Source organism: Mus musculus, chromosome 12 (assembly GCF_000001635.26).
Source record: "Mus musculus strain C57BL/6J chromosome 12, GRCm38.p6 C57BL/6J".
Taxonomy (NCBI): domain Eukaryota; kingdom Metazoa; phylum Chordata; class Mammalia; order Rodentia; family Muridae; genus Mus; species Mus musculus.
Window position 1 is genome coordinate 116,400,204 of NC_000078.6, and position 14,711 is coordinate 116,414,914.

General features: G+C 43.8%; 1 protein-coding gene and 1 long non-coding RNA gene across 10 annotated transcripts in view; one reads left to right on the forward strand and one right to left on the reverse strand.

Moving 5' to 3' along the window:
• Positions 1–1,743: 1,743 nt before the first annotated feature.
• Positions 1,744–4,958, reverse strand: D430020J02Rik (RIKEN cDNA D430020J02 gene). Its single transcript, NR_028421.1, has 2 exons — positions 4,764–4,958; positions 1,744–4,440 (listed from the first exon to the last, which is right to left on the reverse strand). It is a non-coding gene; the product is annotated as an RIKEN cDNA D430020J02 gene (long non-coding RNA).
• Positions 4,959–5,147: 189 nt separating this feature from the next.
• The window catches only part of Ncapg2 (non-SMC condensin II complex, subunit G2), a 58,182-nt gene continuing 48,618 nt past the window's right edge, over positions 5,148–14,711 (forward strand). The window contains exons 1-6 of one of the 9 annotated variants that reach the window (XM_006516356.2): positions 5,148–5,258; positions 5,499–5,674; positions 6,995–7,107; positions 12,195–12,360; positions 12,858–12,972; positions 14,535–14,689. In XM_006516356.2, coding sequence (XP_006516419.1) covers positions 12,334–12,360; positions 12,858–12,972; positions 14,535–14,689 — 297 coding nt within the window. In that variant the 5' untranslated portion in view covers positions 5,148–5,258; positions 5,499–5,674; positions 6,995–7,107; positions 12,195–12,333. Of the gene's footprint in view, positions 5,675–6,994; positions 7,108–12,171; positions 12,361–12,857; positions 12,973–14,534; positions 14,690–14,711 lie in introns of all 9 variants that reach the window. The other 8 variants (XM_006516350.4, XM_006516351.4, NM_133762.4 and 5 more) reach the window with 8 other exon arrangements.

The window sequence follows — 14,711 nt, forward strand, 5'->3', positions numbered from 1 at the left end:
TATATTTCCTGTATTTCCCTCTTTATCTTTCCACTTCAGCACCTTAGAGCTTTGTTGTGGATTTTGACTTTGGCCAATACCCGTTAGATTTGTCAAGGCTGGGGTGAGAGGCCAGGTGGCAGACCAATCACTGTGTTTTATAATAGTCACATCAGCCCCTGTATCAACCAAGCCTCGGAATGCCTTTCCATCAAGCTGGATTGTCATCATAGGTTTTTGTTTAACCAGTATGCATCAGAGGAACTAAAGCCTTGATCCCCTCTCTTAGGACTCTTATATTTGTGATTAGTAGGAAGCAATGGAAGTAACAACAGCTGAGCTATCCTCCTTCCTGTGGGGATGGTGACTATATTATATATTGCCTTGGCCATTACCTTAATCTCTCCTTGATAATCATTGTCTCTAACACTAGGAACAATTGCAGTCCCTGCATGGCAGCAGTGCTTCTTCCCACTATCAGGCCAGACACATTTGGATAGAGGTCCGAACACTCTGGCGGGTAGAGCCTGAGGTCCCACTTCTGGGGTTAGTACTGTATATGGGTGGCAGAATCTAGTCCTGCCCTTCAAGGGATTGCTTGACCAAGTTCTGAAAGGAATTGTGGTTGCTTGCTGGCATGAAGCTGACCACCCCATAAGCCTGTTTTGGCTTGTATTGGTTCGGGGTCTGGGGCTGGTCCCTGCTCCTATTTCCCTGATTAGGGAAAAGTATGTTCCCTTGTATATCTGTCTTGGATCTACACTTATTAGCCCAATGTTTTCTGCATTTGCAATGTTTCCCAGCCTATTTCCCAGGCTGTCTCAGAGTTGACTCGTTTCCTGCCCTGCAATCTTTTGCAAAATGTCCAGGCTTCTCACACTTAAAAAGGGGCCTTTTTGTCTCTACTTGCCAAGAAGTCTCTTACTGACTGTCCTTGCATGGCAGCCAGCATAGCCAAGCCCTGTTGATAGGAGGGCCCTATGTCAGAGTCTGATGTACCCAGTAAGGTCTGTCTTCTTCCTGTAGGGTCTAATGGCTACAAGCTGTTTCACATAGTCTATACTTGCCTCTGCATTACCAAAAAATCCTCCCTGCTGTTGTCATCAATGAACAAAATCAGAAAATCGCTCATCAGGCCCTTGACTGCTGTCAAAGATGCACCAGGGTCTCCCTTTACCGGGAGTTTATGCCAAGCCTTTTTTGAATTTGAGCGAATAAACCTGGGTCATATTGCATCTGGCCATCACTTGAAGCGAATTGCCCTTCTCCCACTAAGGCATCAAAGGACCAAGCATTGCCTGCCTGAGCATTCCTCCTAGCCATCTCTTTACAATTCTCATGATTCTCTGATTTCCAGATAAGATGGTCACCACCGCTAAGAAATGCTCTCACTAGGGTATTCCAATCCCCAGGAGTCATCCACTCCTCTGTGGCAGATTCCAGAATTGCAAGAGTAAACGGAGCAGTGGCACCGTATTGTGACACTGCGTTTTTAAAATCTATAATGATTTGGAAATTGAACCCTGTGTGATGTCTCCAAGCAACCCCTTGAGCGTCGGTGATCTCTGATACAGGGAAAGCCTCAGCCTCTCCCTCCTCTGGGCCATCTGAAGCTGAACTAAAGCCAGAGGGCAGGGGCCGTCTTTGGACTCCGAGTTGAGGAACTTGACGTCCTGGGGGATTTTCTCTGGTGGCTTTCCCCTCCTGAGATGTCTTCTTAGGCTTTAATTCTTGTAGCTGACTCTTCCTCTAATTTTATTTGTTGTTTTAGGGCTGAGATTTTATCCTGCAATTCCTTTCTAGGGTTCAAAATAGCCATCCCTAGGACACCATTAGGTGGTCCAGGGGGTGCAAATGGATGTCTCTAAAAGGGGGGCCATTCCTAACTGACCTGTACCCTCTCCCCACCATCATTTTAAACTGTTGAGACTATACTTTCGCTTTAAATATAAAGTTCATGGCTGGCTTTTCTTTAGTAGTAAACAGTCATCTGTCCTATGTCGGGAAGGCTGGCTTCCCCTGGGGTAACATCTAAATCTTTTAAATTCAATCCAGGCAACAGAACTCATTCTAGACATTTGGAGCATGAAGTTCAGTAACCATTTCTGAAGGGACTTTCCAAGTGATAATGAAAGACCCCCAAAGGGAGACCCTCACTCAAGTCTTGGGAAGGCGAGCACCCAGCGAGACACTGAGACTGGACTTGCTGTAACCACACGAGGAAGTTTTATGGAAAGCGAGACGGAACGAGAGCTCAGGCCAGCATGCTGGGGTCGAGACTCACACACCACCAGGCAGGGGTAGAGGAGTTCGACCCCCGACCGAAACTCTCTTAAGGCTTATAAAGGCAAAAACCACAAAAAAGGGGGAAGGATTGGGGAGGAAATAGGGGAAGGCCAAAACCATAAATTTACTCAACAGTTAGGTCATGTGCTACATTAAGCAACACACCTGGGGCGTTGTATTGAGAATACATGGCCCGAAATAAGTAAGAGCATAAGAATTATTAAAGGCCCAGCTAGGGTAGAGAGAAGGGTGGTAAACCATGGAGACTTAATAAATCAACTTTCAAACCATCCCTGCCTCTCCTCTCTCTTTTTTACGTATATCTAAGCATTCCCTGAGCTTGGCCATAGAATCCCTGATCACTCCTGAATGATCAACATAAAAACAACATTCTTCTTTTAGGGCTGCACAGAGTCCTCCTTCTTTGAGGAATAATAAGTCTAGTCCCTTCCTATTCTGCAGCACTACTTCTGACAGGGAAGTTAAAGATTCTTCTAATTTGGTTATAGACTGTTCTATAGCTCCTAGATCAGTATCCATAGCTGTACGTAATTCTTCATAATACTGGGGGGTCTGAATCAAGGCAGCGGTACCTGTACCTACTCCGGCCGCTATTCCTAGTCCTAAAAGTACTGCTAAGGTTAAGGTGATGGGTTCTCTCTTCCAGCGGACCCGGTGATCAAATTCATCTACAAAGGAGCTATCATCATGGTATAGGAGTCTAGGAACAAGTTGAACCAGAATGCAGAAATCTTTGGAACCATTAAAAACAGAAGTAGACACACAAGGAGACCTGTGTTGCAAGCCCATACTGTGTCTATGGGGGGGGGGGACGACTAGATACTGACCACCTTCGCTAGGCTGTACGTGCTGGGTCTGATTACAGAGGTGCCGTCTGTCATGAGGTACCCGGCCTAAACAAAGTCCACTTCCTGAGATTGCTGCCAGAGTCAACTTTCTGTTTTCCCCCCAAGGGCATTGAGAGGGGTCTGAAGTTTTATTATAAATCCTCATCTGAGCAATTCCCTCATAATAAGGGGGGCTAGAGGCATAGCACAGCCAGCAAGACCGAGTAATGTTGGGATCAGTACGATTGAGGACCAGGAATGCCCCTTGTATTAGGCTAAATAGGCGATTCTTGGTATCTGGGGGCATGGGAGTGGTTGGAACCCGATCCAAGGAAGGAGTGTGAGCCTTGGTCGGATAGTCTGATGGAGACCCAGGGATGGTAGGCCTGGGAAGCAGTAACGAAGGCTTTTCAACTAGAACAGGGTTAGGTCCTACTGGTTGGGTCGGGGGCTACTGAGGCTCAAACGAACCATGACTGATGACCCAGGCTTTCCACTATAGTCATAAAAAACTAATCCCCACCGCATGCCCCTTATCCATGCCTTGATGTCATATTTTTTTCCTGTGTCTGTAAATTTGATCAGTACTCTGTCTAAATCATCGGGGCGACAGTCAGCCCTTTTATACAGTTCCATTACGGTGTGCTTTCCAGGCCCTGAGTTCTGAAAAGAGAACTCAGCCCTGTCAGGAACATGACCACTAGCCCATTTCCAATCACCATCGTTGGAAGTAACACAATTCCATTGGCCACAATAATAGGAGGCTGACCCTCCGCATAAGGACCACTTGCTGTGCTCTGGGCAGCAGTAGAATCCATAGCTTCTTACTAGATTAGGGGGAGTGCTTCTAGCAGCTGGAATTATCTGTTTGAGGCAGAAGGCTAGGTCTGGCCACCATGTCCCTGGCGGCGCTGTTTTGGAGGTGGTAAACAAGACCTGATCCGAATCAGGACCGAGAACTTGCCAAGTTAGAGTCAGAGGCTGGTGTGGGTTGTGGTTCTTTAGGCCCAGGGTGACTCCTGTGACCCAAGCGAAGCTTAAGAGGATTGTCAGTGGCTGCCACCATCCAGTTGTCTTCATCTTGGCTGGGTGCCTTTTTGACGTGGGAGGCATGGATCCAAGCAGCGATCCCGTCTACTTTTACTGCCGTGGGGGTGGTCAACAGCACCAGATACGGTCCTTTCCACCGGGGCTCAAGCGTGCCAGTGCGATGTCGTCTGACCAAGACTGAGTCTCCAACCTGGAACCCGTGAGGCACTGCTATGGTTCCCGGAGTGTAGGCTTCTCTGATCTGGTTGCAGATCTGTGTTTTAACAACCTCTAGGGCCTTTAGGTGAGCAAAAAGAGCAGAGGGTGAGGATGAGTCAGTGCCAAGATCCAATATCCCACCTGACTCAGTTAAGGGAGGCGGTCCCCCAAAGAGAATCTCATAAGGGGTAAGACCGAAATGTCCAGGAGTGTTTCGGACCCTGAGGAGCGCAAAGGGAAGGAGAGTCACCCAGTCCTTTCCGCCGGTCTCCATGACTAATTTAGTAAGGGTCTCTTTTAAAGTCCTACTCATTCTTTCTACCTGTCCTGAGCTCTGGGGCCTATAAGCACACTTAGAAACTTCCAATTAGTCCCCAATTGTGTGGCCAATTCCTGACTTACCTGGGCAACAAATGCGGGCCCATTGTCTGAGCCGATTACCTTAGGGATCCCGAACCGAGGCAGGATTTCTTCAAGAATCTTCTTGGTTACCACTTGAGCAGTCTCGGACTTGCTCTCCCTCCTCCGTCTGATATCAGCGTGACGTCTCACCGAGCAGCTGGCAAGGAACACAGAAGCAACAGCAGCGCTCCCAAGGAAGGTGGGTGTGTGTGGGCGGAGGGCGGGAAACACAGCCAGCAGCTCTGCGCCTGCGCATCCCGTGAGCGCGCTAAAGAGACTCCCGCCAGAGGCTCTGAGTCACGCCCAGGAGGCGGTGCTTGGGCCTTGGGGGCGGAGCCTGGCTGCAGAGCTGTGGGGGATATGGGCGTGGCCGGGACGGCGTCAGATCTCGTGAGAGCGGCGACTGGTGACGGGGTGGAGGGCGGGAGCGTCCGGGGTATACGCGGGTGTGTTTGAATCTGGTCCGAGCGCGGGAAACTATGGGTCTGTGGTGAGGTGAGCGCCGCGCGGTGAGTTGGGTGGGAGGTGAGTAGGACTCGGCGGCCGGCGACCGCGGCTGGGCGGCGGACACCGTCGCGGGTCTCACGTCCGCGGCCGCCATCGGTTTCGAGCGCTTGTGGAGCGGGAGGTGCTGCGGGAGGGCAGAGCGGGATCCCCCGGCTGACTGGGAAGGATCCCAGACCGAGAAGCGGGGCTCGCCAGGGAGGATCTCAGCCTGGAACCCGGGTTCACTAGGTAGGACCTCAGACTAGGACGACCCCGGGAGAGGGCCCGAGTGTGACTGGCGAGGACTCCGGAAAATGACCTGCGCACAGTAGGGAGGCTCTCAGGCAAGGACCTGATGCAGACTACGGAGGACCGGGGACGCAGACCTGAGTCTGACTAGAGAAGACCCCTGAGAAGGAGCCTGGGTGAGTAGGTAGTACCAAAGACCTGCACCCGGGTTGACTAGCGAGAACCCCAGCCCTGACCAGAGAATGACATGGAAGATCCTGGCACGGGGCTGGGGAGCTGACTAGGGAGGACAGCAGTGTTGACACTTAACTGGGGCCTGACGTGGTGGTGAAGACGCTGGATTTATTCTTGCACTGACATAAGGGAGGAACCCGAACCTATACCTAGGACTGATCTAGGGAGCAACTTAGTTATGAACTAAGGAAAGAGAAAAATCAAGATACGGAGTCACGGTTTGTAAGTAGCATATGTAGACATTATATGGCATACTAAGTTGCCAAAGACATGTACTTAAGTAAACAAAGTGACCATAATTAGTAAAGTGGTGATACTGGCAACCCACCTTTCCCTCTCCATTTTATTCATCACAAAAAAGTTATGGTTCACAATTCAGCCATTTGAATCGGGGAATGAAGTGGCTATATTTAAAATTTACTAATATGAGGAGTTGTCAAATTGAGGTTATTTTCTACTTTTATTCAATTTAGAATAGGAATGCATATTTATTGTGATTCACACTCTATAATTAATGCCAATAATTCTCCATATTGCTGTATTTCTAAAGGTATGAGAGATTTTCAAATTTATTCTTAAGATGAGAAGACCTGTTGCAAATATCATTTGTTGTAACTGTATTGTTAGGTTTTTGTTTTGAGTATGTCATCGTAGCACCAGGTGTAAAGGTAAAATAGGATGGCATTTTACCTGGGAGATCACATGTAGGAAGAAGAATGAGCAAGGTCCCCAGAGCTCTCATTATCCTGTAGGTGTGCAGAGGAGGGGAGGGTGCTGGAGTGGGGCACAGATGCACTGCCTAACAAGCTCCCAGGTGACCTCAGGGCTGTTTTTGTGGTTTTACTTCCAAGTCTCTCTCTTGAAAAACAAGAGAGAATTGTTGGGTGGGATCTTCTTGGAGGAATGGGACTTTAGAAGTGGAGTCTGCAGAATTCAGATGTGGAGATGAGCCTGACCCTATTGCATAAGTCAGGTCTTTCTTCCCAAGCCAGCATCTAAAAGGCTAAACGTAAGAGAAAGTAAGATTCCTGAGGCAGTTTTAATTTCTTGTTGCTTTCATTGTAGTTACATTGATAATTGGTGATCACATAGATGTTTTGTTTATAACATCATCAGATTTTTTTTCAGATTATTGCAGTTTTGTATCATAGTGTTATAAACTGTCTTCTGTAGTGGTATAAAGTTTCTTGAATGTTTGTATTAAATTAAAACTTACGGGACATTTTGCACATTTACGTTTTGGTCTGATTGTATCTTACTAGGGTTGTAAGGCTCCCTTAGAACAGTCACATCCGTCATGGAAAAACGTGAGGCGTTCATCCAAGCAGTATCTAAGGAGTTGGTTGAAGAGTTTCTGCAGTTTCTTCAACTTGATGTAAGTTATGTGTTTTACTTTTATTGTAGTTTGACCCTGGATGTTCTAAAATCGTGTCACCGAGTAAAATACAGTTCTCTCAATGAATGTTTATTTTTAAAAAGCTAGGTAAATTCTTTAGAATGAAATGGGGCTGAGTTAAAAAGTAGAAGATAAACAGAAGTTATCCAAAGAGCCCATGGATCAGAAGGAACTCCCTAAGACTAGGAGAAGGCTGGCTGTGTTTTAACCTGAAGAGTTTTGGCAGGTCCAGAGTGCAGTGATGGATACAATGGAAAAAGTAGGGATGATGAAAAGCTGAGTTACTTTTATGTTGCTGGGATAAAACACCATGATCAAAAGCAACTTAACAAAAAGACCTTATTTTTGGCTGATGGTTCCAGAGGACTAAGCCCATCATGATGGGTAGGCATGCCAGCGGGAGCAGGAGGCTGAGAGCTCATATTCTCAACTGCAAGCATATGCATAACAAACTTTAAGACATTAGCACTATAAACCTCCCCAAACAGTGCCACCAACTGGGAACCAACTGTTCAAATACTGGAGACTGTAGAGAGCATTTCTCATGCATATGACTGCAGAACTTTTAGAAAGTTCAGAGTTTGTCCAGTGGGCAGACAATGGCCAGTGTATAGACAGAGGAGCCAGAGTGGAGGGGAACTTAGAACAGAAGACAGCGAAAAGATTGGCCTCTGAATGCTTGTCTGCCTGCCTGTACAGAGCAGGTTGAGGGACCAGGCCAGGTAGGCGGAGAGTGTTGTGCTTATCACTGAAACTGGCTTTAGGTGGAAGTTGGAAGCCTTCAACTGCAGGGATAGATAGCGGTGTAGTTTGGTTGGATATAGTGGTGAGAGAATAGCCTAGGTGTGGGGAAAAGATGACTGTTAATACGTATGTCCAGGGTGGTGGCCACGAGACAGATTGACAGTATATTTGAAGGTCAGAGCAGTCTAGGCAAGAAATAGAAAGGTGCCGTTAGCTGTAGGTGGGGGCTTCTGTTCTGGGACTGTGTGAGAGTGCATGGTATAGGAACTAGAGTGGAGTAGAGTGGAGCTCTGCACTAGTGCTGTGATAGTTGCTCCTTTGTGCAGGAGGCCTGAGCCAACATGCCCAACCCAACCTATTTTGATTAAGATTATTCAGTGAAAATCAAAGGCACAAGATTAGGGAAGAGTCTAATCATGAATTTATTGCTGGCAACATTTACAAAACTACTTTTCTTCATAAGACAAATGATCTCATAAATGGTCTTGTCTCAGGTCATACCATAATAGTGTTTATAGGAGCAAAATATAATTTATAGCTGTATAACTGTCTACTTTAGTGAAAGTGTGTCTTCTTGGTTTCTGTTAGAAATGTAATTCATCCGTATTTAATGCCCAAAGGCTGTTGTTTTGAGTCACATGCCACAGTTGAACTAAAACTAAAATGATCTGAGCTGGTAGTAAAGTAAGTTAATAATATTAAAAGGCAAGCAGAGAGCTGGGGAGATGAGTCAATTTATGAAGTGCTTGCCACCCAAGCCTGAGAATCACCTTTGTAAAAGGCCAGGTCCCATTGGCATGCCTATAATCTCAGCGCTGGGAGGTGGAGACAGGTGGATTTCTAGAGCTTGATAAACAGTAGTCTTTCTAGTCAGTAAACTCTAGGATCAATAAGAGATCCTGACATCTAGCATCAACTGTGGTCTTCATACACATGCACAGCTGTACACACACACAAATAGAAAGACAAATGTAGTAATTCAAGGGCACATTAGTGACCTACCGAGAATGCATCTTTTTGAAGTCCCTTCATAATAGCAGTCTGTTAGTGTTGAGTCTCTGTGGTATTGCATGGCAGCTAGCAGATATCTTGGTGAAATATTTATTAGTCTTTTTAAGTCTAGCATTAGTGATCTTTGTTTATACTTAATAACTTAATGTAACCAGTCATCATGAAGCTTGACAATATAAATTTATGTGTCTATATTAGAACTGTACATTGTTAAGTTTCATCAAGTTGAATGTTATGGAGTGCCATTTTCTATAATGGCAATTTCAGTACTTTAACCTGATAGGAGCTAAGGAAAAGATGCACATCAGTTTGAGGCCTGTTGGATGAGTTTCTCCAACTTGGAGAATCACTGAGTTTTGACATGTGCATTGCTAACAGCCACCACCTTGCAGCATTGGTGATGACCAGAATGGTGGGCATGATGGTCTATACCAGCAATTACAGCACTCAGAATGCTGAGGCAGAAGAATCATGAATTGAGGCTTGTTGGGTTTGTGGTCAGTCTGGGCTAAAAACAAAGACTGTCTCAAGTAAATAATCCACAGAGGTTATTGGAGAAAATAGGGCTAGAGATACAATACTAAAACATTTTGCCTAAGACACATTAAAGATAGGACCCTAATAGAATACAGTAACACACATTAAGTTATTAAAAACAAGTGCTCTGGTGTCTTAGTTAGGGTTTTACTGCTGTGAAAAGACCATGACCAAGGAGACTCTTACAAGGACAGCATTTAATTGGGGTTGGCTTACAGGTTCAGAGATTCAGTTCAGTTTCATCAAGGTGGGAGCATGACAGCATCTAGGCAGCTAGGGTGAGAGTCTTATAGCCCACACCAACAGTGACACACCTACTCCACCAGGGCCATACCTTCTAATAGTGCCACTCACTCCCTGGGCCAAGCCATATGCAAATCATTACATATGGCAAGTAAGATGCTTTCCCTGGAGAAAGGTTGGGAGTTTATAGTTGGAAGTAGATGGCCAGCTTACACGCCTCTGCCACTCTTATGGGGAAGGGGAAAGAACAGAAAAGCAGAAAAGAGAAGAAAAAGACTAACTAGTCTGAGAGGCATGTGGAACATTAGTGCTTAAGAGTGCAGTGCAGTGGGCTTGGGAGGTGGGGGAGCTGTGGTCAATAGAGTGGTGGAGCTAATGATTTTTGTTGTTAAAGAAAGTACCTTTATTTTAGAAAAATACACCCTGATGGAGTCACATGCCTATAACTAACTGTCGTAAATGATTCCAAAACAAAGAATGATTCTAGGGTAAAGAATACAGTACTTGGTAACCACTAAGTACGCTGTGAATTCTTCTTATGTATGCTTGAACTTGTGTGTATGTTTATTTAACGTGGGGTGCACATGTGGAGGTCAGACAATGGCCTCAGGTCTAGGTCTTCGGATGCCTTCCTTCCATCTTTTGTCTGAGACAGGATCTCAGTCTGGAATTTTGCCACAGAAGCTCTTGTAGGTGGCCTAAGAGCTTCTAGACAAAGTTCCTCTTATCTCTTGTTACCTACCTCAAAAAGCAGCAATTACAGAGCCAGGTTGCCATGCTCAGGTTTTTAAATGGATTCTGGGGATCCAAAGGTGGATCTTCCATGTTGACTTAACCATTTGAGCTATTTCCACAGCCCTGTACATTCTTGAAACTTAAACATGTAATTAGGTTTCATTATGGTATTTTTCACGTTAGTTTGTTCTTTTAATTTTTCTCCACACTCTTTCCTATCTCCTGCCCCCTCCCATATGCTTCTATACAGTAGCTTCCTTTCTGCTTGTATGTCATGTGTGTACTTTTCCCATGTTCTTCCTTACCCAGCACCACTTTTGCCCCTCATGGTCTTTTATGAAGTTTAATAGCCTATATCCACTTTCACACCCACTTTCATATGGACATAGTATGGGCTCTGCATATGAGAAAGTACAGGCAATTTTTTGATGAATCTGGGTCACCCTAGTTAATCCAGTACTCTGTAGAGCTATTAATTTCCTTCAAATTTCATTTTTCTTTTCAAGTGATTGAAATTCCATTGTATATAATTACATGAAGATCCTCAAGACATGAAACTTTGAGCACTAAATACAGTACACCTGTTTGAACAGTTGGCACAGTAATGTCCTTTATAGTCATGCTTTTCCTGATCCAGGATCCAGCCCAGTGTCAGATTCTGCCGTTAGCTGTCACATCTCTTAATTGCTCTGTAATCTGGGATTATAGGAGACAGCTCTGGCTTCCTGTGCTTGTTACAACACTGAAGGGTTGTAGGTGTGGGTGGCTCTTTTTGTATTCTTTTTTCTATTAGCCAATTCAGTCAGATCAAGTGTCTCAGAAGGAGCTGCTTGGAAGTGTTAGGGCCTTTCAGGACAGCCTTGTTATTTGGGGGTCATTTGGTAGGTGAATAAGTTGGGTGCTCATGACTTATCCTGGTAGCTTTCTGCTTTCTCTTTGTAGCTATGGGCTCTCTGAGGAAACACATAGCTGTGGATGACCTGCCTCTAAGCACACTTGTACCTGTTTGTTTTAGTATCTGTGGGTAGTTCTTACCAGAGTCTATTACTGTGATGGCTATCAAATTGTCATTTATGAACTCCATATTTCTTTATTTTTATTCATTGGTGCCCTGTAGCATGTCAGTGATATTAATGAATGATTTGAGTTCTATTAATTTATAACCTCGATGATACTAATTTATTCCATAGGCTATAATCTATTATTGTCACTATATTTGTGCCTCAACTGTTCCAGAGAAGCTGCTAGAAAGTCCTTTTAATTGGGTCGCATATGTTTGACAGTGCCTGTTCTTATCTGAGAGAGATATGGTCAGTCTGCCCAAAGTGAGAAGAGAGTCCAGTAAGCCAGGGGCATGGGGAAGGACTCAGTGGTTCAGGGAAAGGGTGCTGTGTAGGGCTGAGGAGCAGATGACATGGAGGGTCTGTTGGTAGGACAAAGAACTGCAAGGAAGGGAATCTGACCCTTTTCGGTTTTTACCTCCAGCGTACATTTGTACCCAATGACAGGCCTGGGGATGGTGGGCATTTGAATTGGTATTAGGAATTTTAAGGGGGTGAAATTTTAAATTTTAGCTATCCAGTCTTAAGAAGTAGAGGAGAGATTTGATGCTTTCTGTTTCTGTACTTTTTCCTTATTAGGAAAGGATTTTGAAAAAGCTGGTCAAATGCTTAAACACGTAACTAATTTTGTTCTTAAACTTTTCTATTAATACCAATATAAAAAGAATAAAACTAATTTTTCATATTTTGTGCTTTTAAAAATATTTTACAGAAAGATTCTTCTAATCCTTTCAGCTTAAGTGAACTACTAGATGAATTATCAAGGAAACAGAAAGAAGAATTATGGCAAAGACTGAAGGACTTACTAACAGAAACATTGTTGGAAAGCCCTGTGGATAGGTGGCAGACAGTGGAAGTCGAGGGTGCAGACGATATGGAATCAGAGCACAGTCCAAAGATGGTATTTGTCTTTCAGAAATAAAAACTTTCCTCTTTGCTGTGTTAAGAAAAGATTGCTTATTTGAACAACTGAACGTTCTTTTTGAGACAGAGTCTCACTATTAGTCCTGGCTGGCCTGGAACTCACATGCAATACCTGGCTGGCCTCAAACTCAGAGAGGTCGCCTGCCTCAGCTTCTTCAGCGCTGGGGTTCAAGGCATGTGCCACCATGCTCAGTTCAATAGTTGAACATTTAAGTTAAGAAAATGCAATATTCCAGTTCTGTAGTTTTGTTCATTGTGATTTTTACCTGCTGGCCAGCCCTGTATTGCTGTTCTACTGCTCAATGTTATGATTCTTTTAGGACATTTGACTTATATTCAGTTTTAATCTACCTTTTAGAAAAAGCTAGAGGTAGCTTCATTTTTGAAATTTAGTAACTATTTGATTTTTTAAAATAACTTGAGTGTTACAAGATCCTCATCTTAACTCACTTATGTTTTAATGTTTAATTTTAGAGAAAGAGCATAAAAATAATATGTGCAATTGTGACTGTAATTCTTGCTTCTGTATCTATAATAAATGAACATGAGAACTATGGAGCCCTCCTGGAGTGTGCTGTTATATTGAACGGTAAGTGGCCTATTCAGTAGTGGGCACTAACATGGCACCTTTTAAAGGGAAGTCACCTATGTTCATGAGCAGGGCAGCAATCTGAAACAAGAATTTAAAGGCATTTCTTTGTACTCAAGTTCTCAAGGGCACCTTGAGTTAGCCAGGCTCTGTTCCAGTGTTGCAGAGGATGATCTGGGATCTGAGCTGCTGGCTGCTGTTACTTACAGGTTCTTCAGGACAGTGTGCCTGGACTCACAGGACTAATATAACAAGTGCCTGTTTGAAGGGACATGTCTGACTGCAGCGTTCTTAGTTTGTGCTGTTGCCACAGAGCCCAAGAATCTGTGTCACTGAATTTCTTGTTAAGGATGACCATGGTCTCTGGAGTTGTTAGTTCCCATAGTTCTTGTTTTCTTTAACTAAGCCCTGCAAAGCTGTCTATGAGACAGGTACACTTGCCTGAAGTAATGAAAACCTGGTAAGAAAATATTTACACACAAAGTTATTTTATAGATGTAAAAGCAATGTTAAGGATTTTATAGAACTATCTTCTGAGCACTTGTTCATGTGGGTGTTGTTTCCTGGGACACATTTACAAGTTCTCAGTCTTAACATCGCTTGGGGTTCTTTATGTCTTTAGGATGTTGCTTTAGTCTGATTTCTTGAAATTACCCTATTTTTTCTTTTTAAATATTTTATATTATTAGTATGTTTTTAATCTAGTCCCTTCCAGCTACTCTCTCTCTAACCCTTCTTCCTTTGTTACTCTCCAAGTTGATAGTATATTATTATTATTATTATTACTATTATTATTACTATTATTATCATCATCATCTTAAATTACCCCAGGCAGTATAGAAAGACATTTCTATATATACTTTGTGGATTTTACTACCAGTTTATTTATAGTCTCCAAATTGTGGTAAAATGAGTGCTGTCATGGTAGTTGCTTCCAGACTCACAATTACTAGGCGCTTTATGTGTTTATAACGGTATTCAGGCATCTGTGGGTAATTATTAGCATATTATTAACAATTATTGAGCTTTATGTTTCAAAAAGCAATAGTTTTTATATTCACTATGTTATTTGCTTTGATTTTTTTTTCCACCTTTGAGCCTAGACCTGAAGCTACCACACTGAGCTTGTAGTGGATTGGTGGTTAGAGCCTGTCCTGGTGGGGGTAGAGTTGTAGTGATAGCAAGATGTGTTAATATGAGGCTTCCAGGTCTAAAGTTCTCTGTTTTGTAAGTATTGGTATTCCATAAATGATGGATAAAAGTATTTGGCAAATTAAACTGATATTTGCCTAGCTAGGTCTTGTATAAGTCATAGTACTCTGAACTTTTGTGTATATGAGTGCCCTATCTGCATGTATACCTGCATGCCAGAACAGGGTGTCAGATCACATTAGAGATGGTTGTGAGCCACCATGTAGTTGCTGGGGATTAAACTCAGGATCTCTGGAAGAGCAACTAGTGCTCTCAACTGCTGAGCCGTCTCTCTAGGCCAGTACTCTGTACTTTTGAGTCTCAATTGGTAATACGTTGCTTAATAACAAAACATTTGTGCTGTGTTTTAGGTATTTTATATGCATTACCTGAATCTGAACAAAAACTCCAGAACTCTATTCAGGATCTGTGTGTCAAATGGTGGGAAAGGGGCCTTCCTGCCAAGGAGGACATGGGAAAGACTGCATTTATCATGCTGCTGAGGAGGAGTCTGGAGACCAAATCGGTATATTTCCTTTCTTCAGGAT